General features: G+C 37.8%; 1 protein-coding gene across 1 annotated transcript; it reads left to right on the forward strand.

The window, feature by feature from the left end:
* Window positions 1–10,486: 10,486 nt before the first annotated feature.
* On the forward strand, window positions 10,487–12,589 carry LOC104604085 (receptor-like protein EIX2). The gene has a single exon (XM_010268316.1). It carries the CDS (start codon window positions 10,487–10,489, stop codon window positions 12,587–12,589), a length of 2,103 nt encoding a protein of 700 aa, XP_010266618.1.
* The last annotated feature ends 11,965 nt before the right edge of the window (window positions 12,590–24,554 follow it).

Here is a 24,554-nt window from a genome sequence, read left to right on the forward strand (position 1 = left end):
TCTGATTCAATCGTCTTTGGTTCCTTATCAAATCCTGTTGTACTTGTTATTTGGTTTCCCTGTTAAAGAAACCAAAGCTTTCCACAAGCAAAGAGAAAGAAGCTTCAATTTTGCAGCTAAACTGTCTAAGATACATGGAAGGGGAACTGGAGCCAAGGTACAAATTAGTGGGTAGCCTTGTAAGACTGAAAAGCATAATCAACCCTTTTTTTTCCATTCAAAAATCAGGATGCAGGAGGCCGATGACCAAGTGGCTGAGATGATCTCTGAGCGTCCCTCCTTATATGGAGGCACAAGATCAAACCAGTGTGACTAGTGTGACTGCAGATTCTCTGTGGTAAGATCAGTGGATCTCACTTGCACCCTGCTCTGCCTCCACTCCTAAATCCCTTGTCCTTGTGTGATATGTAATACCAAAGAAAAAATCACAATGTAGGACTGAATAAATATTTAACACAGTAGGTAAAAACCTCGAACAATAAATATTGTGTCCAAAACAAAATGGAGGGGAAGAGATAAAGAGCTGGGCATAAAGAAACTACTTATATATACCTCTAACTTTAAAAAGCATCGTCATTCTCCCATTGGTGTCTGCTCATGAGAGATCGCTCTACTTGTGAGAGCCTGGTCTGCCTGTGAGGGACGATACTCGTTTCGCTCATAATCCCCCTATTCCCCATTAGAAGACATCTGGAGTGGCTGCCAAACATGGATAATCTAGAGGCACCATTGAGTATAGAAGAGAAATGTTGCCTGTCTGCTCGCAAAGGTTTTATCTGATAAACCCTTGAATGCATTTGGGGTTCTTGAGAGGATAAAAAAATGTGGAAAAGACAAATCAAAGACTAGAATGCAAAGAGACTGAGTGGGGACATAGAGATCATTATTGATGGAGCGCAATCCGGTCGGTCCTAACTGTCAACGATCTTGCCTCTGACTGGAGCAAAAGGTGCCTGAAACGGAGAAGAAAGCGAGTAGTCTCCGAGGAGGAACCCGGTGAGAGTGCTCCGAAGCTCAAGTTAGTATTTTCTCAAAGGCAAGATAAAAAACCAGATGGCGCAAAGTTATCACGTACCTCCATTCTTGGGGGGAAGAGGGCCTTTTATAACCACTTCGTGCACTCACTCCCAAGCTCCTGTCAGGTCGGGTATCATTACCTTTGCATTTCTGCCAGTTCGGGTGTCATCACCTCTGCTGGGGCAGACATCCGCCAGCCAAACATGGATAATCTAGAGGCACCATTGAGTATAGAAGAGAAATGTTGCCTGTCTGCTCGCAAAGGTTTTATCTGATAAACCCTTGAATGCATTTGGGGTTCTTGAGAGGATAAAAAAATGTGGAAAAGACAAATCAAAGACTAGAATGCAAAGAGATTGAGTGGGGACATAGAGATCATTATTGATGGAGCGCAATCCGGTCGGTCCTAACTGTCAATGATCTTGCCTCTGACTGGAGCAAAAAGTGCCTGAAACAGAGAAGAAAGCGAGTAGTCTCCGAGGAGGAACCCGGTGAGAGTGCTCCGAAGCTCAAGTTAGTATTTTCTCAAAGGCAAGATAAAAAACCAGATGGCGCAAAGTTATCACGTACCTCCATTCTTGGGGGGAAGAGGGCCTTTTATAACCACTTCGTGCACTCACTCCCAAGCTCCTGTTAGGTCGGGTATCATTACCTCTGCATTTCTACCAGTTCGGGTGTCATCACCTCTGTTGGGGCAGACATCCGCCACTGCTCTCTTTGTTGAAGCCGTCTCTGTAACTAGAGGTGGCGGTGGCAGGTGGCCGTTGAAGTGCGGCTGTCAAGCGTCAGATACTAAGTCAGTCAGGCGCACCGCCTCAGGATACGGACTCCTTTGGTGTCAAGTACGGTTGTTCAGTTCGGCGGCCTGAAGACGAAGTGCCGGAGTGGTGTGCGAGGTGAAGTCTTGAGTTCGGATAGAAGTGTGGCCCGAACTGCCCTGGGGTGGGCCAGTTCGGGTTGTTGCCCTTTGCGCTCCTCGTAAGGCTCGGGGTCAAAGGGAGAGTTCAGGCTCCTTTTGGGGAGCTCGGACCGCTGGTTACTCCTCTCGGAGCTCGCGCCTTGAGCGCACTGCCATGCCGAGTTGTTGCTCCTGCCAGGTCACCCTCGGTTGCTTCCACGTGTTGGGTGGCCAAGAGGTCGGGCCAAATCTTCCTCCATCAATTATCTTCAAAAGGGAGAGGGATAGTGAAAGAGTTTTGAGAAACCAACCATGGATATACAACGACTATCCTCTACTATTTAGGGATTGGAATCTAGATCTTAAACCGAGTAGAGTAGTCTTTCAAGAACTAGATATTTATATAAGGATTTTGAATCTCCCATGTAACTAATGACAAGAGCAAATGGGGAGTTCCATGCAAAACAAGTGGGAGATTTGATCCCGTTGGACAAAGATGATATCCATGATAAAAATGCCTTAGAGTGGGATTTATACCTATGAGTTAAGATGAAGATTAATGTAAATAATCCCTTGGTTAAGGCAGTTGTGGGAACAAGAAGGGATGGTTCAAACAAATGGTTCCAAGTGCAATACAAAAGGCTTCCATTTTTTTCTATTATGCATGTGGAAGAGTTGGACATGGAGAAGGGAATTGCAGTTTCAAGAAAAGGGCGGACCTAGTTGAGGACCAGGCAAACCAGTTAGTTGCATAGACAATGTAGGACGATGGGATCCCTACAAGATTCAGACTGTGGTTAAGGGTAAACAGTGAACTTGATGAGCAGAAGTATTTCAATAGTAAAGAAGGGAAACAAAAGAGAGAGAGAGAGAGAGAAGGTAGACCCCGCAAATCAGAAGGAGCACCCCAAAGTAGAAGTTGAAGGTTCAAGCACTGACTCAGGCAGAGAATAGTCTAGAACACGATTCTAGTGCATAGTAGAGCTCTCGCCATGTTTTTCTTTAGTAATTTTCACTTGAGTATGGAGGAGGGGCTGTGACTATATCTGGAAAAGGATAATCTAGTTGGTCGAAACTTCAATGTGGTTGCTCCGATGAAGCTACTTTGACGAGGTGAGCTGTCATGGATAGGCCCAATTAGCAAAGTCATAGATCAACAGGTGTGTGGCTTGAGTCTTGCTAAAACCAGCAATGGCAGCTAGGTAGCTTTAGCAAGTGAAGCAAATTTTATCCAAACAAGGAAATCCTCAGGTGTGGTTATTGAGGAATTGTCCGTTCAACAAGAAAGCTATTTGAACCCTCATAAGCAAGTCAATTATGATAAGGTCATAGAAGGGGAGGTACCACAGTGGAAGGGGTTGAAAATATCCATGAGATAGTGAAAAAAGATAAACCAGAGAAACTTCTTAAACTAAAAGACCAACGTCAGAGCTGAATGAGGCAGGCTTGAGATATGGATTTGTGGAAATGTGTTCGAACTTGGTCCCAATTTTCAAAAGGCCAAAATTTCATGCAACCAAATTCCCAATTTTTGAAAATGGAAGCTATGCTTGAGTCTAGGAAGTAGAGATGCCACCATTGGATTGCTCTAAGTTACAATCAAACGAGGAGGTACCTTTTCTTCTTTGCTCCTTTGTTGAATTACCTAGTTGCTCTCAAGTAAATATGATGCCAATGCTCTTTAACCCCCAGCGGAGTGTTTCTGAGCCTTGCAACTCATCCTCTGAAGAGGAGGAAAATGTGTGAGACAAGAGTCTTTATTAAAAAAAAAGCTTGAACCTGAGAACTCAAACCCTTAGAAGACTTCTTAGCCTCTCCAAACTTTTTTGTATGATCTGCTAGACAATAAATCATGTGTTTAGATGCAGAAATACATCAACATTGCAGGTGTTTAAACATTTTCCTAAGTGGAGTCTTAATTGGGGGTGGAGAAAGGGAGGAATTAAATAGTCACGAAAAGAAAAGGATTGTTTGAAAATTAAAAAATCTTGCTTTAAAAAGAGCTCTCCCTATTCCTCATGGGTGAAAAATAAGTGGGTTAAGGTGGTTGTTCCATAACAACCATCGAAAGGGAAATGAAGATAACCTCTACTGGAATTGTCAGGAAACGAAATGTAGCCTAATTAACAACAAAAAGAAATTTAGAGGTCTATGGGACTAGAGTTGCTGTGGTGCTAATCCAGTTGGACTAGTTGGTGGCCTGGCTCTGTTTTGGAATTTAGAGGTTAAAGTTGATATTGTGGTAGTAAATAAGAATTTTATCCATACAAAGTTTTAAGATTCAAATTACAAAGTATGGTTTTACTCCTATTATGGAGAGCTAGACAAAAAGACAAGGGCTAGAGATCTAAATTTCATTCTATGAAGAGAGGAGAAAACCGGTGGCTAACAAGCAAAGAATTGGGAGTTATAAAGAAATTCTCAAGTAATCATGGATTTGGAGTTGTTGGACATCAAAAGTTTTGGGCTTGGGTTTACTTGGAGCAACAAGATGGTGGAGAGTGGCCTTGTAAGAGAAGTTCTAGACAGAGGTTTTGCAAATTTGGGTTGGTTACGCCTTTACCCGAAAGCAGTTGTTCTAAACCTCCCCTTAAGTGGTTCTAATCATTTATTAATCATGTTAGACACAAACCCTTTGGCAGGAAACAAAAGAAGACTATTTAGATTCGAAGAGATGTGGGGCACCCATGAAGACTGTGAAAATATAATAAAAGATGTGTGGCAAAAACAGCTGGGGAGTACTTTTCAAAATTTATTTGCAAAAGAAGTTCAGATGGATGAAATCAAAAGTTAGAAGTTAGAAGAAGAGGCTCTTGAATGTTTTAGTCTTTGTCTTATGGATTCAAATGTGAGAAAGTTGGATAGGGAAGTAACAAAAGAGGAAATCAGTGAAGCTCTATTCTAAATGCACCCTTGAAAATCCCCAAGACCTGATGGTTTCCCAAACATGTTTTTTCCAAAAGTATTGGAACATAGTGAAAGATGAACTGTTTACAACAATTAAACAATTTTTTAATGAGGGTAAACAGTATGAAGACTTGAATCTCGCTTTTATCTCCTTGATACCAAAAGTTGGGCATCTAGAAGATCCTAGCCAATTTAGGCCAAACAGTCTTTCTAACACAATCTAAAATCATTACCAAGGTTCTAGAAAACAGACTGAAATGTAAATTGGCTATAATTATCTCTTAAAACCAAAGTGCATTTCTATAGTGCAGGTTTATAAACGAGAATATCTTTGTTGCTCATAAGATCTTTTATTATATGAAAAGAAAAGAGCAAAGAAAGGTTGTATGGCCCTTAAATTCAACATGAGCAAAGCCTATGATCGTGTAGAGTGGGTTTATGGAAGCTGTTATGGGAAAGATAGGCTTTGGGCAGAAATAGATTAAGTGGATTATGAAATGTGTAACATCAATTTCTTATCAAATCCTGATAAATAGATCCCTAGGTAGAAAATTTAAGCCAAGCAGAAGATTAAGACAAAGTGACCCAATCTCCCCCTACTTTTTTTTTCATGTGTTTAGATGTCTTCTCTAGATTACTTATTAGGATTGTGGATCAAAGGATGATTTCGGGGGCGAAAATGAATCATAAATGTCCAACCATCTCTCATTTGTTTTTTTTGTAGATGACAACTTTATTTTCATAAAAGTTGATCTGGGGGAAGGTTAAAAGGTCTTGGAAGCTATCTATGCATATGAAGGAGCCTCAAGACAAAAGGTGAACCCAAGTAAATCTAAAGTTTCATTTGGCTCTAATGTTCACCCAAGAATTCAAAAAGTCATTGCTAGAAGTGTAAACTTCAGGAGAGTTAAAAAAACCTTTACTTTACCTAGGCCTTCCATCTCACTTTTCTAGATCGAAGATGAAGATGTTTTACTTTTTAATCAATAAAGTGGAAAGGAAGATTGCAAGTTGGAAAAGCAAACTTCTCAATCATGTAGGCAAGGAATTAATGATTAAGGCAACATTAAATGCCATGGTGTTGTTCTCAAGGGTTCATTGCATTTAGTAGTGAATTCGGCTAGGCCGAACCCATGTGGATTTATGTGAAGTCATACAAATCAGGCCTAAGTTGTCCATGCAACATCATTGGGTTGTGAGCTTTATAGATGATGGGCCTAAAGCCCATAATTAATATGATTAATTAAGTTGTCATGTGACATAGAGCCAATATGGGTTTGGAAATGGGTATGAAGCACCTATCCTCTTAAGAGGATAAGGCTTATCTTTAAATAGAGTTCAAATCCAAATTTTTGTATAAGCTCTTAGTTAGATTATGAGAAGTGCTCCATAAAGAGATAAAAGAAGAATAGGGTGAACTGATCAAGAACACCTCTCAATTCTGTTCTCTCTCTCTCTCTCTTCTTCTTCTTCTTCTTCTGTCTTCCAAGAAACCTTAGTTCAACTACAACTTATTTGGGGCTGATAGAGATTAGTTTTCCTCTAATTTTTGCAAGAAAAAAATTCAAAGGAATTTTGTGCTCACCTCCCCAGTTCAATCCAAGCAGTTGGATTGTAGTTTTGTTGAAAACTGCGTTGTTGAACTGACTTTAGGAGCACACTACGCCATGTTTAGTGGAGCCTGGTTTGAGAACTGATTTGGGAGCGAACTTCCACCTTGGGATCTACGTTTGTGGTATCCGTATCAGGTATACATCTCCCTCTTTGTTTGGTTTCAAATCTGGTCCGGTTCAGTGAAAGATCGATCCTAAAAAATACAGTTTTTTGAAACATAGGAAATTCAATTCCCAGAAGGATTATGAAATTTTTGAAAAATTTTCCAACCATCTAGCATGGTCTGGCCATCCATATGATGGATCCTAACCCTTCCTTTAGAAAGGAAGTCTTTAGAGATGGAGTGTGCTAGCCGGTGGGTTCAAGAAAAAAACATTGAAATTTGTGATGACCCCTAGCTCCCAGAAGTGCCAGGGTTCAAAATCATGGGTCCTAGACTTGAAAGCCAAGGAATCTCAAAGGTTGAAGAACTCTTTCTTCCAAACTATAAAGAATGGAACTCTCCACTAGTCAATTCTCTTTTCATTCCCCCATTGCTAAGAAAATTTTATCTCAAAAGATTCCTATTTTCAAATGGGATGGTAAGCTTATTTGGACTTTAATAAAAAAATGAATTTTCTCTGTCATATTTTCATATTTCGTGGCAAAACACCTAGCAGATTCCACCCCATCCAGTAGGACTGATGATATGAAGCTATGGTTTGATATATGGTCCATTCCAGTCCCTCCAAAATTTAGGAGTTTCCTCTGATATATGCTATGGCAGTCAAGGAAAACCTCTTTAAAAGGAAAATTACAAATAATCTTCAATGCCTAGTCTCTTACCAGAATGTTGAATCAATCCTTCATGCCTTATGCTTGTTTGAAGTAGCAAAGCGCTATTGGTTTGGAAGCTAATGAGACAACAAGTTGTTCACTTCCTTATTTTTAGAGATTGGCTGAAATCTTGTTTTAAAACCTATAACTCCTTCAAGGAAAGGAAGGATGAACTGAAGGCCTATCGGGCCTTGAGGATTTGGAATATTTGGCTTCATTGAAATGACATAGTTTTTGATGATACTAATCCTAATCCAGATTTGGTCATTGATAGGGTTGCAAGATAGATAGTGTGGAACTTTAGAAGATGGATCTTACATCATTACCAATACAGCTCCATTCTAACAATTCAGATGGAGCCCATTATTTTTGGTCCCCTCCGCAAGTAAACTAACTAGGTAAAAATTAATGTTGATGGGTCTTTTTGTTAATGCTAGCTCTGTGCCTCTAGGAATGGTGGTTCGTGACTCAAATGGTGCTTTGTTAGCTACCAAGTTTAGTCCTGTTTTAGTGTGTTCTACAGCTTGGACTGAAGCCATTGCAGTTTTGGAGGGCTTAATTTTTGGAAAAAAAAAAAACTATGTTTAAAGAATATAATCATTAAGAGTGATTGTAAAAACCTTGTTAACAATCTGTTAAATCAGGTGTATGGCTGTCCTTGTGACATTCACTTTCAGTTTCAAGATTGCTTATGTTTAGCTGAGGATGTCTCTGCTAGGTTCTCCTGGGTATAGAGACTTGCAAATTAGGTAGCCCATGCTGCTGCTCAGAAAGGGCTTCACCAAGTTGGTTGTTGGACTGATGTTGCCCCCATGCCACTAGCTTGCATATTGGATTGTTGCGGACTTGAATTATTCTACTACTTAATTTTTCTGTTTTATTCTACTTGTGTTTACTGCCCTCCTTTTGTTTCCAAATATCATTTTGTTTTACAAAAAAACTTTAAAAATCAACTTATACATGCCATGTTGATTGGCCCCACGTAACGAGATTTCCATCATTGCACCATTTAGAGCCGTTAATAGCTCACTACAAAATATTTCATAATACCAAAATTACCCCTAAGTGTTCAAAACATTGGACAAATCATTTTCCTTCTCTTCATCATCCCCAATGAACCAAGTGGTAACCCCCTACTTTCTCTCTCTCTCTAAATCCCTTTCATTGGTTCATTACTACTGCAATCCCATCAAACATTGGACAAACCATTGGTTCATTGGTTCATTACTCCTGGACTTGGTTGAGACACATGGGCTATACTTCAGAATGTTGAATCAAGCTTGTAACTTGCAAATCAAATGGCTTGTTACAATGGAATCCTCAGAGGTCATTTTTAATTTCCTCTATCCAGTTTGCAAATGGGAGTAGCAACAGGAAACTAAAAATGTGGGGTCTCCCCGGGACCAAGATGGATAGCATACTTGGAGGCCTCAAGACCACCGAATAGAGATGTAGGAAGCACTCTTTGGGAGTTGCTGCTTGTGCTTGCTGCCTTTGGTGCTTTACAATGATTCGCTCTGAGAGAACCTTTGCTGTAACCAAGTATCCTCTCCTATGTCAAATGTAAGACCAGTGGAGGAGGAAGAGCAAGAGAAAAAAGAAAGAAAGTGGCATATTTTGAAAGTGTAATGAACAAGTTAATGATATTTTTGTCTTTTACATTTTATCTGTTGGACTTAACCTTGGAAAGGTCAACAAGGTATATGTAAGTTGTTTTTAAATGTTCAATGTATATATATACATACTATATATAAGTAATTAACCTTTTTACTAATACGTACAGTCTAGTTACTAAGACATAGAGCTTTAAACTTCAAATACTAAGTCACTATATATATTAGCATTAGAGATGTGCCCAATTTTCAATATTTTTTATTTATTTATATTTAAAATTTTTTATTTAATTATGACATCATGAATTAGCTCACTTGACCTGGATGGTTGAATTGCTTAATTAATTACTTGCCGTCATGATGGAAAAATGTTTTATTTTTGGGTAAATTTAAAAAAATATGTATTTTATATTATTAAAAGTATTGGATGTAGATCTAAGGCCCTGTTTGAGAACACTTTTAATAAGTACTTCTTTTAAGACATGGGACCATACATTAAGTGGTTTTTAAGTACTTATGGGTGTTTGGTAAAAAAGTGGGGAAAAATTAATTTTTTTAAAGAAGTTAAAGTACTTCTTTGAAAAAGTGGCTTCAAGTTGGCTATTTTTTTAAGTGCTTCTTGAAGAAGTACTTCTCCAAAATATTAGGACGAACCAGTCCCTGACAAATTTGTATAATGACTAAAATACCCCACTCCCCCTTCTCCACTCATTCGATCCTCAAACCCTAGCAACAGTGGCGCACCAGTTGCAGGTCCATCAGCGACGATCGGCGGTGAGGAACCGTGGCCGGTGGACCTACCGTTTGGCCTCTTTCCTCTCTGCTTTGAAGTTAGATCTCTGAAAAAGAGCTCGTAGCTCGATTTCAGATCTCTGGAATAGAGCTCGTAGCTCGATCTTAGATTTCTGAAACAGAGCTCGATCTAGTCGTCGCCGCCTTTTGGGTGTCGAAGAATCGAAAGAGAGACGTTCAGCCGCCGCTGGTTCTCTTTTGGAGAGGAAGATGAACAATGTCTTATTCGTGGTTATAGAAGAACAAAAACAAAGGAGAAGAAGAAGAAAAGGAGAGAGAGAGAGAGAGAGAGAGAGGGAGAAGGAGAGAAAGACTAAGGAGAGGTTGTCGGCGCTCTTTATCGCTCGAAGGGAGAATAAGGGAGTTGCAGCGGCAACAACCTTCCCCCTGTTCATCGTCTTATTATTATTATTATTATTATTATTATTATTATTATTTTGAAAAGTAGTGTATGAGAGAAGTGAGGGCTAAAATTGTCATTTTAATAAATATAAGCACTTATGGGGAAAGTAGTTTACCAAATATTCCCACCCCAATAAATATTTAAAAACATAATAAGTGATTTGAAAAAATGGATTATCGAACAACCTAAAGTGGGTTACCAAACAAGTACTTAATCATCAAACATGGTCTAACAAGTAGAACTTATTTGTTTTGTGAGAATCCATCTGTCAACCTTACATCCCTTTTGGACCTTGATCTCTCCGGTGACTCTCTCAATATCTCAATACTTGTATAATTTCTTAATGCCAGTAGCCTTGTTAATCTTGATTTTGGCCACAATCTTCCCAATGACCCTAATTTCTCTATCAATCTTAACATTGACAGTATGCCACCAAGAGCCCAGGAAACTCTTTGCCAATTGCAAAGTTTAGTTTTGGCAGGTAACAGAATTGGTTGTGAGGTAGACAAACTTGTGGATATCCTAGTGAGATGCAAGAGGATAAAGATGTTAGATTTAAGGTCTAATCAGTTTAATGGATCTTTGCCTGCATCCATTGGAAATTTGTCCTCTTTGGAGAACCTAGACCTTTCTGAAAATCAATTAGCTGGTTCTCTGCCTGCATCCATCGGAAACTTGTCATGTTTGCAGAAGCTAGACCTTTCATATAATCAAATGAATGAGGCCATTCCAGTAAATGTTGGGCAACTCTCACATCTGGTTTACTTTCGTCTCTCTGACAATTCTTGGGAAGGTGTTCTTTCAGAACATCATTTTACAAACCTCACAAGGTTAGAGGCATTATACATATCCTCTTCATCAGGAAAATCTCTGGTTTTTAATGTAACACATGATTGGGTTCCTCCTTTCAGTCTAGAGTATCTCCTTATGTCTGACTTACAACTGGGCCCTCGTTTTCCTTCATGGCTCCATTCTCAAAACCAGCTTTTCTCCATATCCTTAACAAACGTTGGCATTTCTGACGAGATACCCACTTGGTTTTGGGAATTATTGTCAAAGTCTGTAGCACTTTTGGATCTCTCCTATAACAAATTAACTGGAAAGGTGCCAAACTCCTTAAGCCTTGATCTGGGAGTTAGTGTGGTTTTAAGCTTCAATCGCTTAGAGGGTCCACTCCCACTTTGGCGATTTAGGCCTACGCCATTAGCCACACTAGCTCTTCGAAATAACTTGTTCTCTGGTCCTATACCACCCAATATTGGTCACATATCATCGTGCTTGACAATCTTAGATCTTTCGTGGAACAATTTAAGTGGCAGCATTCCCCCATCCATAACTAAAACAAAACCCCTAAATTTTCTTATTCTTTCAAACAACCACTTATCTGGTGAACTCCCTTGGGATTGGAAGGATTTAGAAGAACTATTGGTTGTAGACTTGGCCAACAATAGACTAACGGGTACTATTCCTAGTTCATTCAGTTCTTTGGCTTCACTTGAAAGGTTGATATTGAGTAACAATAGCTTTATTGGGGAGCTACCATCCTTGAAGAATTGTACATCCCTAATCAGCCTTGATCTTGGCGAGAACAGATTATCTGGAAACTTGCTGACATTGATTGGAGAAATCAGTGCTCCCTTGATGTTTCTACGCCTACGGTCAAATTCATTCTTGGGAGATATTCCAAAACAACTATGTCATTTCTCTTATCTTCATTTCTTAGACCTTGCTCATAATAATCTGTCAGGTCACATTCCTATGTGTTTTGGCAATTTGAGTGCTTTCATTGGTTTAAGCTCTCCTAAGACTAAGAAAATCAACATGGAGTATGACCAACACATGATGATAATAGCAAAGGGAAGAGAAGATGAATATATTGATGATGGCGGAATTCTTTGTTACGTAAGGAGCATAGATCTTTCCAGCAATAATCTTTCAGGGAAGATTCCTGATGGTATCACAAACCTCTCAGGATTGGGAACGTTGAATTTATCAATGAACCAACTCACAGGAAATATCCCAGATGAGATTGGTAACTTGAAATGGTTAGAAACTCTTGATCTCTCAAGAAACCAACTTTCTGGCCAGATTCCTCAGAGCTTATCTTCCATATCTTCCCTGAATCATTTGGACCTTTCTTATAACAACCTATCAGGGAGGATCCCATCAGGCAACCAGCTCCAAACACTCAACGATTCTTCCATTTATGCCGATAATCCCAATCTTTGTGGGTTACCACTTTCAAGAAAGTGTGAGGATGATGACAAATCTTCTGAGGGTCCAACGTCCTTTGTTAATGATGCTAATGGAGACAATGATTCTTCTGATTCTGAGATGCAATGGTTTTACATAAGCATTCTCCCAGGATTTGTGGTAGGTTTTTGGGGAGTTTGTGGCACTCTACTTTTGAAGAAGACATGGAGGCACGCCTATTTCAATCTCTTGGATGATATGAAAGATTGGGTTTTCCTAGTAATTGCATCGAGTGTCATTCGCCTGAAAAGAAAATTAAAATTTGAAAGAGTCTAATGTTTTACACAAGGAGTTATTTCATGATCGGTGCTGGCAATATATAATTAAGTGTACTGTTTTAATATTGTATGTATTTGTATGTCCTAAATGTAAGCACTTGTTGTTACATTGTGTACTATGAGCAAATAAGGAAATTAATAGACCATTGTTCTATAGGGGGTGTTTTAGTATATGATCCTGCAATAGATAATGGTCTAGACTTTATAATTCCGATGCATTTGAATAATTCAACAACTTTGCTGCGACACGGTTTTAGTGTAGGACTAAAATCGTGAATCATGGACCTACATTAATGCATCAAAGGCTTTGATTTCAGTATTTCATGGATCATGTCATTTGAAAAAGTGGTTTGAATGCATTTGCCATCCAATCAAAGGATTTGAATTTAACTCAACTCCACACCAATGCGGCAGGAACATAGGCTCATGCAAGTCACATGTTGGGAGAAAAAAATCTGCTGCGACCGTAGTCGCATGCGACCACAATGAAATGTAAAAACACACACACCAACGTTTGGAAGAGAAAAATAACAACTGACTCTTTTCAAACGCAGGTGTTGGGACCATTGTTTTCAAAACCGGACCGGATTGGACAATTGGATCGGAAAAACTGGTAACCGGTCAGCTCCTAGGGTCCAGTTATACCAGAAACCAGAAATTTCTAAGAAGCGTTGAAAAAGTTAGAAAACCACTGACCCGGGCGGTCAAACCGCTAAACCGTTCGACCTAGGCAGCGGTTCACGGGTTATCTTTTTTATTTTTACTGTTTTAAATAAAACAAAAAACAAAAAATAAAATGACTTGAATATCCCCAAATCAAAATCGAATGTTTAAGGCCCTTTAGGGTTATAACCCCATTTTCGTTCTAACCCTTCTCTCCTCTCAACCCTCACACCAACCGATCACCTATGCTGGTCAGCACCTCCGGCGTTTGATGGCGACACACACTGACCAATGGCGATTAACGGCTACCGGTGATGGCAAGTTTGCAGCAGTGGCTAGCGTATTTTGCAGCACTTCCAGAGTTCCAGGCTCCAGCAGTAAGAATTGCGCTATGCGAGTTTACAGCGGCGGGCGGGGAATTTGTAGTGGTAATAACACCACCATTGGTGATTCTGCAAGTTGGAGCAGCACTTGCAGTGGCAACTTACTTGCGACCAGCGGCAAGCCCATTGTCACACCAGCATTACCGGCACTCTTTCTAACCCACAGTTTTTGAATACTCTATTTTGTTTCACAGCTGGAATTGTTATAGAGGAGAAAAACTGGCTGTCATTTTCCCCCCTTATTCATCATGACATTGCAAATGAAATACCACTCCATCTACAAAAGTTGCAGTATGTTGCATTTACAACATTGCTAGGTATTATCAATATTCTCTCTTAAATGTTTCAAGCTATTTTTGAAGGATTTATCACAAAAGAAAAATTGAAGATTAGCTGACTTTACATTCCCTTGGTTAGTGAGTACTGATTTTTAGATAAAGATTTAAGGGTTTATTTGTAGATATTAAGGGTTTATTTCAAGCTATTTTTTTGTATTTTTTGAATTTTTTTGTGTTTTTTCTGTATTTTTTAGAATTTTTCTGTATTATTTTTTATTTAGATAGTTTTATTTTCTGTATTTTTCTGTTTTTATTTAATTTTATGCTATTTTTTATTATTTATAAGTATATTTTTTATTTTTAATTTATTTATGATGTCATGGGTCGAACCGTTCGACCCGGACGGTTGAACTGCTTAACTAGAAATCGGTCCCCTGACCGGTTCTGTTTACGATTCATTTTTAAAACCATGGTTGGGACACAATGGATAATTAATACACGGTCAGATTGGTCCAGACCAAATTAAATTAATGCGATTCTTAATTTCTTATTGAAAATCTGTAACCAGTGGCCTATATCCGGTCCTATTTTGGGTTGAAACATCAGGAAAAATTGGTCCTATCTTGACCCATTTTTTCATGTTGATGTTTGTTTGATAGGAAAATTTATGATATAGAAAGAGTTTTAACCAATCAAAATCCACCCATTAATTTTGATAAATAATACCTGATTCGCTACCACGTTTATGATTCCAATTTATTGATCGATTATTTTTCAGATATCATATTTTTCTATATCATAGTCGAACCTTTGGGTTAGAACGTCAACACTCCTAAATTCCTACTGATATACTCTGCTGGTTACTTAGCTAGCTTGGAAATTGCAATAGAAAGATCCAATGTTTGTTTGGTGATCAGTAAAAAAGTTTTTAATGCCGTCTAAACCACGTAGAATTCAACACTCCATATGTGTCTCGCCCTCATCCAAGAAATTTGAATCCAGACTCTATATAACATATGTGTCTCGCCCTCATCCAAGTTTTTATGCTTCCACTATGTACATGATCGATCCCTTCCCATGTTATGTTCACCAACAAAATCAGATATAATTTTAAACTTAATTGGTTATGAAAGAAGCTCCATCATAGAATTTAAACTATTTGTCTCCATTTTCTTTCATTAATTTCATTGTCAATGCAAAAAGGGTATCCATAATGAATTTCTTTTAGTGGTGTGAATATATATATACTCCTCCTTGTGATGGTCACAAATTTAACGATCTTAGACCGTATTTATTTTTTAGGAAGTTATTTATCCGGATAAATTAATGTATTTATTCAATTCATATTTTTTTGTTTCTCAAGTAAATAAGATAATAACCATTTATATCCTAAAACGTTCATTATTAAAAAGGGCCGGACAATTTTATTCCATCTAAAATTCATTCTAATTTGAGAAAGTCTTTAGTGTGTGTGTGACATTAATATACTCCAGTCATATTGAAAATCTGTTACCTGTGGAGCCCGTATCCAGTTCTGTTTTGGATTAAAATCTCAGGATGTCTTGCATACATATACACGTTTTTCAATAAGGTTGATACCATTTTGAGAGAGTTAGAAAGCGAGACAGCAAGAGAGTTCTGAGGGATAAATCACGCATACTTTCTCTAGTTGAAGGGGGCGCCTATATATAGGCACAGGTAATCGATTGTGGGTTTCACGTATCACATCCGAGATCTCCGAGTGGATATGGCTTACCGACCCCCAACACTCGAAGGTAGTTCGCACGGATAGTGGTAAGGCTTAGCTGGTTATCTCCGAAGCGGGCAGCATGGAGATTATCCTCATTGGTAAGACGACGAGATCCTAGAGGACTTGGAGGCGATAAATTGTATACAAGGTTCAAAATTTTAGTATCGTATCGAGGGCTTAACAATACACCACCCCTACAGGGGTCGTATTGGAGTGTGACATGCTTCAAGGGGTAAACTAGCCTTAGACTGACCCCTCTAAACCAGTTTCAAAGAAAAAAAGGTGGGCAAGCTTCCATACAGGTTGATACACCCCTACCAACTTATTGGCCTGTATCAAAATTTTAAACCTTAGTTATACGAGTAGAAATCAGTCACCACATCATTTGTGCCACCACCTCGATCCCGATCTGGTCGGTCAGTTTTCGGGGGGAGGTCGCCCCTCTTGCTGAGGTCCGTGGTGAGATCTCACTGGGGTGCGTACACCACCCAAAGTTATCCCTAGCCGAGGTGCTTTTTGCTGCCTATGTGACACTGAGATGTTATACAACAGTTCAATGGTGCCACGTGGTACTGTAGGGCGAAATCGCCCCTTATCACTTTCAATTATAACTTCACTAGTTAATTTCGTTTCCAAATTTCTTTCTCTTGTAAGTGCTTGGCGACTTAATTGCATAGAAACTAGAGGGGCAGATCATTACACTCCAATCGCATGGAAAAGGAAGGAGAGTTTTGTATTGTGTTTTGCAAAGAAGAGCAAAGCTCAAGCACATCCCATCTCCTTCCATTCCATTTGTCTCTCTCTCTCTTATCCGCATGTTTTGAATTAGAACGTCAATGGATTTGCCTGGAACTAACATCAGTCATGTCCCATTAGCTTGGAAATTGCATAGAAAGATTGTCCAAAAGTTTTAATGCCGTCTTGACCACGTTGAACTAACCGTGTGGCATTGTGTAGTATTATTGGCCCAACCCAAATAGCGGTTCAATATTGTTCAATACTCATGGTCTTGGCCTATACATCAGTAAAGTTTGATACCTTTGGAGATTTTGACTATAATAACGTTGCCGTGAAGTCTAAGGTTGGGAATAGAGGATGTAAGAACATGCAATTCAGTTCAACATGGTGGAGACCACGATCAGAGCCCTGAATCACGACCATACGAGGAAACCAACCTGCGAAACATAACAGTAATCAATGACCAAGTGACTAAGTATATGTTTGGCATCGATAAGTGATTAACGATTGCGATAAGCCCCTACGACTGTTGCAAAGAATTAAATGTCCATATGCATTTGGTCGTCGTCGTTGATAAGGTATCAGTCTTTTGGATTATTTGGTGTCATTTTGGAGACTCAGAGAAACATTTGTTTGTGTGAAACCTGTACAAAAGAAAGAGGTTTATATATATATTAATTTGAGTGAATTCAGTTCAACATGTTAAACAGTATATGCCCTTAGTTCCAATCAGAATGATGTACATTATGATATTTATTGTAAATGAATAAAGTACATATTTGATTCATGTTATTATGATATATTTCTGTGTAATAATACCCTTAAACTGAACATATATGAGACTCGTGTTAGTTTAGAATCTTCACAGCCGTTGGATAAATCTGGGGAGATTTATTTTGTCAAGGCTGACACTGATGTGCCGCCAAGTTGGTTGGGGTGGCTTGTCTCAGCTGCTAGGGTGAGTCCCGAGGTACATGCAATGTGGGTTTTCTTAAAACCTTGAACCGAACCAAAATTCCCGTATTGCCCTGGACCTTGGAAATAAATGGACAAAACTGGAATGTTACACCTGACCCCTATACTCGACTATGATACTACACTAGGTGTCGATTGGACTATCTTTGATATGCCAATCAGTGAGATCCTTAGAGGGGTTCAAAACCTATGTATGTTGGGACAGTCCGAGAATTCATCTGAGTGGATGATCATAGTGACATGATCAGCCCCTTTGTCGGACAAAGTGAATGATCAAGGATGCACTCTCTCTGATGGAAAGCAAAACTACCAACAGTCGATTTCAACCGTTGAAATTTGTTTTGCAAAATATATTTATATAAAGATATACATATATACATACATACATATATATATATATATATATATATATATATATATATATATATATATATATATATATATATTATGGTTTCAAAATGTTTGCAAAATGTTTTAATTCCCGGGATCCATGTGAGTAGAGGTCCTCTCTTGTCAGACAGTGTTTGATCATTATGGGCTAAGAGGTTAAGTGTAAAACCATTGAGGATAATACCTGATGGGCTAATCTTGCATCTGCCCACAGTCCTTGGGTTTTTATAAGGTGACTTGACCCAATGACCATTTAGTGTAAATATTGGGCCCATTAAGAGCCTATGGTGATGAACTCAGGGGTTCATTGTCTCCTACAGTGAATTCAGCCAGGCCTTGTAACAAGCTGAATCCATGTAGTTGATGTGTAGATCAATGTTTGGGTCCCACACCATACAAGGATAGCCAACTAGGCAGTAGATTAAGAGGTTAAGTGAGCATATAGACTTAATGGGCCTAAAGCCCAATTCGAACTGTCTTAATAAGATTAATTAAATACGGGGCAATTCTGGGATTTGGATCAACAGATAGGATAAGGGATTATCCCTATCCACTCAAAGAGTCCAGATCCAAATAAAGATTTGGATCAAGAAACTCCTAATTTAATTAGGAAGGTTGATCTTTATCTGTAGATAAGATAAGGGATTATCCTTATCTCTTAAAGAGAGTCTAGATCCAAATAAAAGATTTAGATTAGGAAACTCCTAATAGGATTAGGATATCCTCTCTTTAAGGCAATAAATAGGAGAGCAGGGCGAACCTCCAAATACACTTATAGTCTGTTGAATTAAGAGAGAAGACAACTCACAGTTTGACTGCTCCTGTCTTCTGTTCTTTTCTTCTTATTATTGCCGCCCCTACCCAGTTCGATCTCCACCAGTGGGAATGATCAAGAATGGTTCTTGATATTGCCTTTTACTAGAAGAGGCAATATGAAGTCGTACTCACCAGTCCTTCATATTCTTGTTGAAAAATGCAGTTCTTGTTGAAGAGTCGTCATGTTGATTCTACTTCACATCACACCGTGTCATCTTCGATGGAAGCAGTCTTTGGTCTTCTCCTTAGGCGTGTACACCTTCATTGGGGGTTTAGTATTACTCCGTATCAGGTATATCCCTCTCCTCCCTTTTGGTTTCAGATCTGGTCTGGTTTGGTTTCAAGATTGATTATTGAAAATGCAGTTTTCTAAAATAGAGAATGCGATTCCCACATGGGAGAGAGAGAGAGAGAGAGAGAGAGAGAAATTTTTGAAATTTTGCCCAACCTTCTTGCAAGGTTCGGCCATCCATATGATGGATCTCTCATCCCTTTAGTGGTATCAGAGACAGGTTCAAATCTTGAATCAAATTAAACTAGATCTGGATCTGCGCAAATGGGCAAAAGGCGTTCTACCTGATTTGTGCAATTAGCATTTTTCTGGGAAATCAGTTCCTAGTTTTTGGGTGATTGATCTGAAATTAAATATTTATTAATCTGATTAATATTTAGAACTGTTCTATATATTTTTCTTGATTTTTGTGTTGTTCGTATTGGTATAACAGTTATTGTTTAAGGGAATCTCTCAGTCTGTTTGTTGGTAGAACAGCTATTGTTTAAGGGTATTTTCAGTAATATATATGTTAAAAGTAGGGGTGGCAAATGGATGGATTGGGTAAGGGTTGAATACCAACCCACCCATATTGACCCACCAACCCACCATATGACCCATCATCAATCCTTGTTAAAGGGTCATAACCCACCCTGACACATTCATATTGACCCTACCCTTACTTATAAATACAAAATTGGGTTGGGATGGCCTATATATCCAAAATAATAAATTTTGAGAGAAAACACCAAAAAATGCAAAAAATTATATAGAAAAGCACAAAAAATTGTAGAAAATGTAGAAAATATAGAAAAATACCAAAAATTGCAAAAAATGCAGAAACTACCAAAAAAAAATATAGAAAATAACAAAAAAATTGCAGAAAATGCAAAATAATGCAAAACTTTTATAAAAGTGCATTCGCAAAAGTACTTTTATGAAAGTACATCTACAAAAGTACTTCTGTAAAAGTACTTTCGTAAAAGCACTTTTATAAAAGTTCTTTTATGCTTTCATAAAAGTGCTTTCGTAAAAGTACTTTTATAAAAGTGATTTTGTGTAAAAGTATTTTCTTAAAAGTAGTTTTATAAAAGTATTTTTGTGTAAAAGTACTTTTGTAAAAGTGCTTTCGTAAGTCCTTTTCATAAAATTGCTTTTGTGAAAGTGCTTTTGTATAAAATTGCATGTGAACACGAAAGTTAATAAAATCTATTTTGTTTCACTTTTAATTGGAGTCCGGATCTCTTTGGAATAGTGTTGTATTTTAATTGATTTTGTTTACTTATTGAGGGTTGATTCGTTGGTGTGTTAGTTGGTTTGTTCCGGTCTTGACGCGGAATCAAATCCCACAATCAGCATTTTGGGAAAAAAGGGGTCAGGGGATTACTTAGGTAAGTTTTTTTTCCTGTGAAACACTTACCCATGTAAGTTTATTTATCCATGTTCTTTTATTTTCCAAGTAAAAAACGAAATTACCATTTAGCCATAAAAATCTATTATTAAAAGTGACATTTTTGTTCCATTCAAGTGTTGAAAACTTTTCCCCTAGGTGGGAAAGTTATTTACCCACCTAAGAAATAGGTATGACAGGAAAATAAACTTTCCCCGATCTCCATATTAATCTGAAAAAAAAAAAAAAAAACATGAAATTCTTGGTCAATAGAAACCAAAATCCCAATTCTCCCCCTCTCAAAATCCAAAAAATAACGCCCCCTTATTGGTGCATAGCACCGAATACTGGAAAAAAAAAATTCAAACTTATGTTTAGGTTAAAAAGTCAAAACGGATCTGAAAACCAACACTATTCTTTCTTTCTCTCTTTTTCAAGCCCAAAGGCCAAAACCAATTCCATTGGTGATTAAAATCAAACTCTGTGCAAGTCAAGTCTTCCTCAGATGTCTCAACGGAAAGTCTGGGGGTTGAAACTAAATCCTTCATTGTTAGCTAGTTTGGAATCTGCATAGAAAGATCCAATTAATGTTTGTTTGGTCTACAATTACATAAACTTTTGACGCCGTCTTAACAATATCCAATTTTCTAGTTTGGTGCCAACTTTTTTCGCGGAAAAAACAATTTATTGACCCATTCTTCCTTATTATTATAAGGGAAATTGTAAAACGCTTCTGTCCCAGCCCAAATCAGTAAAGCCCGCCGTGGCATTTGTACAAACTAGGAAATTGTTCAACTCTAGGGTGATCGATTATTCTCGTAGGGAAGGCAATTTTTCCCCTTTTTCTGATTTCCTTGGAAATGCGAAATTTTGATCCTGTTTGGTAAGGACCGAGAGAGTATTCCCCACCCCATAGGGCCCATCTCCGCTTCATGGGAATCCATACATATATATATATATATATATATATATATATATATATATATTGATAATTTTGTCCCAAGGGATATGAGGATGAGAATGAAAATAGGGTTTTCAAGGGATGAGGAGTGGCTCCCCGCCCCGCCCCCTTGCCATTCCTAATCACCCACATGCCACTGCATTTTGAATTCACTTTTCTTATGACATGGTTTTAGTGCAGGGTTAAAATCATAAATCATGGCTTAGATGTGCTGCTGTGGTGAGGACGTCACCAAGGTCGGGCCACACTAACGCATCAAAGAGAAGGGCTTTGATTTTACAATCACCTGCCATCCAATTAAGGATTTGAATTTAATGAGATCAAATTTGCTCCTCAAATGGGGCGCTTCACACCAACCTCACAAGCACATCCCACTATGTATTAAGAACATCTCCCATACTTATACGTCGTTATTTAGGGGAAATATTCCCAATAGATAGTGAGATGTGCGTGTGAGGTCAGTATAAGGCGCCCTGTGTGAGTAACAGATCCCAATTCCAATTTAACTCCAGACCAACGTCCTTATGCAGGAAGCTAGAGTTGAGCATAGCCGCATAGGTGTTGCGTGTTGGGACGTAATGGATAATACACGGTCACAACTCACAGAAGACTCATTTCCAAAAATTCCTATGCAAAAAGATAGCATTAACTCCTCTGGCCCATGCTACGAAGGTGTATGTATGAACATTTTCTATATATACATCACATGTATACAAATGAATTTTGGTGATAGAGTTGAGCTCAAGAGCGACATCGATCGATCTACTTCGACTGCCTCTGGGTTCAAGGGATTGTGCAGTAAAGTTTGCGTTTATAGCGTCATGTCCTTCTGACTTATGAAATTATGAAATTCCCCTGTTCAGAATTGAATGTCCACTATCTTGGTTCCTCTTTTTGTTACAGTCTTACGTCCCTTCTGGACCTTGATCATCTCTCAATCAACTCTGTGAACTCTTTAGTAGTTATACGGTTTCCTAAAGTCAGACGCCTTATAATTCTTGATTTTGTCTGCAACGGGTCTAATGACGACCCTAATCTGTTTATCAATCTTGACATCGAGACTGTGGCACCAAGAGCCCAAGAAACTCTCAGCCAATTGAAAACTTGTCCTCCGGTCCTCCGATAGTCTAGACCTTTTCAAGAATCATTTTACTAGTTCTTCTCTAGCTACCTGCATCCATCAGAAACTTTGTCATTTTTGGAGAAGCTAAGCCTTTTCTGTGATTGAATGAACGAATTAATGCATCAATCCGTTCTACTAAATATTGGACAGCTCTCAAACTCGATTATCTTGACATCTTTAGGGATAGTGTTATCTCAGACCATCACTTTATAAACCTCGTGAGGATAGAAGAATTATATACATATCCTCTTCGATCGTTTGGAAAGTCATTGATTTCTAGCGTAACAAATGATCGGTTCCTCTTAATCTCAACTATCTTCAAATGACTGACTTACAATTAGTATTTTGAACCCACTATTGACCTGGACAGCTGAATCATCACTGGGTCTAGTTTCTGGATCTAGTTTTTCTAAAATCTGGGATTTTACCAAAAATCGATTTAGTCAAAACCCATTCATCCCAGGTGGTTGAATTGTTGATCCTTTGACCTGATCTTCAGGTCATGGGTTACACACTACATGTATACAGAATATACAAACTTCTGAAATCCATAACTCTGTTCTCTATTGTCCCATTGGGGTGATATTTCTTTTTTTTTTTTTTACTTTAGGTAACTTTTCAAGATCTGAGTGCTCTCAAAGCTGCCAAAGGTGTCTTGCCCAGTTATTTTCGTTAAAAAAATTCTTTCTTTGGCTTTAAATATCAATTTTTAGCAATTTTTATAAATAAAAATATAAGTTCCATATATTATATGTAATACATTATACATATATACAGATATATATTTATGTTTTATTTAAATTGATAATGTGCCATGGTCAGTTGTCAAAAACATTGCTTACATTGGGCCCTGATTTTCCTCCATGCCTTCACACTCAAAATCAACTTTCTTCAGTTTATTACATTGGCATCCTCCCAGGATTTGTGGATGTCGGTTTATGGAAAATTTGCGGCACTTTACTTCCTGGTAATTACATCCAGTGTTGCTCGTCTGCGAAGAAAAATGAAGTTTGGAAGGGTTGCATGTTTTAGACAAGGAGTTGTTTCAAAATGGGAATAAGTCTTTTAATATTGTGTATATATAAGCACTTGTTGTTACAATGAGTACCATGAGCAAAAGATGAGGAAATTAGTAAATCATTAATTTGTTATAATCTTTCCAATCAAAACTTGAATACTGAATTTGGTATGCATGAAATTTCTTGTCTTTCAAAATAAAATTTGACCACATTGAAGCAAAATTCCCAAAAGCTTATCTTGAGAAACAACCCCATCTAATTCAATATATAATTGCTTCATATTCCACACATGGTTTCATTATTATAATTAGGTTCGTTTTATGCATCCATTAATCAAGAATGTAATCAAACTACTGATCTCCATTTTCTTTCAATATTTCATGGTCAATACTAAAAATATCTCCATTTGACCCAGGAACTGATGGCCAAAATGATTCTGTTTCCAGTCTGATTTTTAAAACCATGTGCAAATCACTTCACCTTCAAATTTAATTTACAAGTTTAAATAAGTTATGAGAAATGTCTGCATTTCATTATGCACCTACTCTGATTTATAGTTCAAAAACATTTGAAGGTCTATCTCCCGTTACATCTTCTAATTCCACAGATGTTTTGCCAGAAAGAAGTCACTCTTGTAGTCAAAGAACTTGTCAGGCATTGGCACGATGCCAGCAGAATCAAGTAACGTCAAAATGTACATCTTCATGGTTCTACACAATGGTTGTACATCGACCTAACCCTATTAATCTATTAATCCAGTAATCCTACCGCTAAAAGTAAAAATGAGTTTGTGAAGCTTTTCTTATTGATTAAAACATCTTTATTTTTTAAATTAGTCCCTCTTTAATTATCTAATTGTAAGGGCATATCATGCAATTTGAATTACTATTTTTCATCTCATTTCATTCCCTCTTATTAAATCTTATGACTAAAGTGTTTTCTTCTCACCAATAAATTTTACTAATTAAATCTATATCCAATACATTTAACAATATAAAATCCATGTCTTTTTAAACAGACCCAAAAATAAAACCTTTATTCCACGGCAATTAAGTAAACCCATGATGTCATATTTAAAATAGAAATAAACAAAAAATAAAAGAAAATATAGAAAATAGTTGGATATATCTCTGCTATTATATATTCATTTATATTAAACAAAAATAAGTGTGATATATAAGTATTATTTCGTATACAAAAATATAA

Source organism: Nelumbo nucifera, chromosome 3, assembly GCF_055504915.1.
Source record: "Nelumbo nucifera cultivar China Antique chromosome 3, China Antique-T2T, whole genome shotgun sequence".
Lineage (NCBI taxonomy): Eukaryota > Viridiplantae > Streptophyta > Magnoliopsida > Proteales > Nelumbonaceae > Nelumbo > Nelumbo nucifera.